This window comes from Octopus bimaculoides, chromosome 6, assembly GCF_001194135.2.
Source record: "Octopus bimaculoides isolate UCB-OBI-ISO-001 chromosome 6, ASM119413v2, whole genome shotgun sequence".
NCBI lineage: Eukaryota > Metazoa > Mollusca > Cephalopoda > Octopoda > Octopodidae > Octopus > Octopus bimaculoides.
This window is the reverse complement of record NC_068986.1, coordinates 38,142,396-38,146,018: the sequence shown is the minus strand read 5'-3', so window position 1 is coordinate 38,146,018 and position 3,623 is coordinate 38,142,396. Positions and strand designations below refer to the sequence as shown.

General features: G+C 37.1%; 1 protein-coding gene across 1 annotated transcript in view; it reads left to right on the top strand.

Moving 5' to 3' along the window:
* Positions 1-3,623, top strand: part of LOC106881836 (centromere protein M) — a 15,296-nt gene that overhangs the window by 2,025 nt on the left and 9,648 nt on the right. Inside the window, exon 2 of the mRNA XM_014932350.2 lies at positions 347-426. Coding sequence (XP_014787836.1) covers positions 347-426 — 80 coding nt within the window. The remainder of the gene's footprint in view (positions 1-346; positions 427-3,623) is intronic.

Sequence of the window (3,623 nt, the reverse complement as noted above, 5' to 3'; positions counted from 1 at the left end):
ACAACCCTTTTGATTAAAACCATTCCAGTCATGACCATCTTGTCTTTTTAAAAGTATCAAGAACTCTATTCTCCATTGTCTTTTCCATTTTTAAGATAATAGGAAAATTAAGCTGTTATTTCGAGCAGAATGAACAACCATATGGAGGGTTTGTTTTAATTAAGATGTTATATTATCACCATCATGTCCACTTTTCCACACGCTCTCTCTCTCTCTCTCTCTCCCTCACTCTGCTGTTTTCTGATTTGTATTGGAAACTTGTGAAGCACATTGATTAAAAGAAGATTATCAGAAGCTATACAATATTCAGTTGTTTTAATGTTATATTTATTTACCTTTTCTGTAGATCCTTGGAGAATATGGCATCAACAAAAAGAAACTTGCTGAAAGCCTGGTCTCTATGTCAGATAAGTTTCCTCTTTTGGTGTAAGTATCACATATATTCTTTGCTTCAGATTGTTGGTATTTAACCCTTAGTCAGTCCTGAGTGAGTAGAGCTATGACCATTCTATTTTGATTTTTTTTTTCCAGGCTGGCATATCTTGAACCACAAGGGTATTCAATACACCTTTCCGTCTATAAGATGGCTCAGTGAGATATGGCTGCTATTTTTAGTATGTCAAATGACTGTGTGACAAAGGTGCATAGCTCATTAGTTAGAGCATCAGGTTCACCATCATAAGGTAGTGAATTCGATTCCCAGACCAGGCTGTGCATTGTGTTCTTGAGTAAGACATTTTATTTCACATTGCTCCAGTTTACTCAGCTGTAGAAATGAGTTGTGATGACACTGGTGCCAAACAGTGTCGGCCTTTGCCATTCCCTTGGATAAAGTGTCTTGCACAAGAACACAACACACAGCCTGGTCCATGAATCGAACTCACTGCCTCATGATTGCAAGCTCAATGCTCTAACCAGTGAGCCAGCGCTGGAGTAAGATCCATTGAAGCCCTAAGCACTTAAAAGATTTTAGTGCCACCATATATATGTAATTCAAAATTTAAACAATAAGCCATAAAATAATTCTTTTTTTTTTTTGTTTTTCAAAATGAAACAAAACCAAGAGTAAGATGGGAGGAAATGTTTATTTTATCTTTTTATGCTTCCACTTTATATTTCAAAAGTTTTCTCCTACTTTTTTCTAATTGTAAAGTCTTCAATCAAATCTTCACTATAACACCATGAACACTTTGAAATTATATTTCCAATCACATACACTACCTCAAATATTATTTTAGCAAGTTTAAAGTGATTTCTTTTGTGCCGTAAACGATTTACCATTTCTGTGGTGCCCCCCACCACTTCCTTTGATGCCCTAAGCACATGCTTATTTTGATTAATGGTTAATCCAGTGCTGCACTGAGTCATGTTCCTTCATTATGTATTTAAAGGTGTATATGTGTTGTGTTTGTATCTGTCTTGATATTGTACGATAGTTGTAAGCAAGTAATACTATCATACAAACATCATTTGTTTCCAGTCATGCATGAAAATATAGCTGGATTTATTACCTTACTTGGAAACAGGTGAGTTTTAGCAATAGCAAGAACATCTGGCCATAGAAAATCTTCCTCCACGAATTCTGTCTGACCTATGCTAACATGGAAAGGTGGACATTAAAACAGTGATGATGATGATGATGATGATTCACTTATTAAGTTGCTGGGCTACTGAGTCCAAACTTCATTATAGTCAGCATGTTTAGCTCCAAGTCATGATTAAAGGCATTCCAACCATGACCATTCCATCATTTTAGGGGTTTTGTAACACTACATTGTTATCTAATATGTGTTGTCTTTAGTTTAGATAGTCAGGTCTGATTTAATTAAGGTTTGGCTGTTATTTCTAGCAGGTCAAGTGATGATGTAGGAGCTCCTTGATTGGTTCAGTAATCATTATGCTGTACTTTTTTATCTTTTACTTGTTTCAGTCATTAGACTGTGGTCATACTGGGGCACTACTTTAGTCAAAGAAATTGATCCCAGGACTTATTTTGTTAAGTACAGGTACTTATTTTATTGTTCATTTTTGCTGAACTGCCATGTCATGGAGATGTAAACAAACCTACACCAGTTGTCAAGTAGTGGTGAGGGAAACAAGCAAATATAAAGATATATATACACACATATATAATGGGCCTCCATACAGTTTCTGTCTATCAAATTCACTTACAAGACATTGGTAGGCCTAGGACTACAGTAGAAGACACTTGCCCAAGGTATAGTGTTGTGGGACTGAACCCAAAACCACTTGATTGTAAAACAAGCTTCTTAACCACACAACCAGGGTATGTGTCAAGAAGACCCATACCCCACAGCAGAAGTGTCAAGACCGATCCTTCTGGTGGTGTGAAGTACTTGTGGTAGTGCCCCGTAAAAGGACCTGTGTGATGACATGTAAAAGTGCCATGTAAAAGCACCCAGCACACTCTATAAAGTGGTTAGTGTTAGGAAAAGCATCCAGCTATAGAAACCATGCCAAATCAGACTGGACCCTGGTACAGCATGCTAGCATGGATAACAGATGTTAATTGATGATGATGATGATAACCATGCCTGTGCCTTTACTGAAAAATATTACTAATTTTTCTCGAAAGTCAGTAGCATTTTGACATTTCATTGTTCACATTATGGTGTGATACAACTGTCGGAAGACAAGTCACCTGTTTTATTCATATGCAAATATCCAAAATGTGCCAATCCTTCCCACTGATAACAAAAATAGATAATGCCATTCATATGTGCTTTTTTTTTAATATTTTGTTTTACAACTACTACGTATGTTTTAATTCTTGTATTGTGCTTTCCACATAAAAAAAAAGCTGGTCATGTGTTTGTGTGTGTATTATACAACAGAATATTGGAAATAGTGTAGGAGTGGATGAGAAACAGATACTAAGAGAGAATAGAGATTGAAAATAAAATAATGTGATTTTGAGACATTCAAGTTTATCACTGTAAGCATTGGTGTTGCTTTGTGGTAAGAAGTTTGCTTCCCAACCACATAGTTTTGGGTTCAGTCCCACTGTGTGGTACCTTGGTCAAGTGTCTTCTGCTGCAGCCCCTTGCCAACCAAAACCTTGTAAGTGGATTTGAAGAATGTAAACTGAGAAAAGCCCATTAGATTATTGACTAAGTCAAATGTCATTGAAAAGGTTGCAAGTAGCAACGAAAGAGCTTTCACAAACAAAAACAAAACAAATGACTTACAAATAATTGATTAGTTAGTTGGATATTGAACCAGTTGATTAATAATAAAGAAGTGGAATTGAACCAGTGCATGTGTTAATAATATTGGCATAATGACTCTCCGTAGACACAACAATCATCATCATTTAACGTTTGTTGTCAATGCCGGCATGGGTTGGACAGTCTGACCAGGGCTGGGAAGCTGAAAGGCTGCACCAGACTCCAGTCTGATTTGGCATGCCTTCTACAGATGGATGCCCTTCCTAATGCCAACAACTCCGAGAGTGTAATGGGTGCTTTTATGTGCCACCAGCACTGGTGCCATTTGCATGACACTGGTATCTGTCACAACTGCAATTTTACTTGGCTTGATCATCATCATCATCGTTTAACGTCCGCTTTCCATGCTAGCATGGGTTGGACGATTTGACTGAG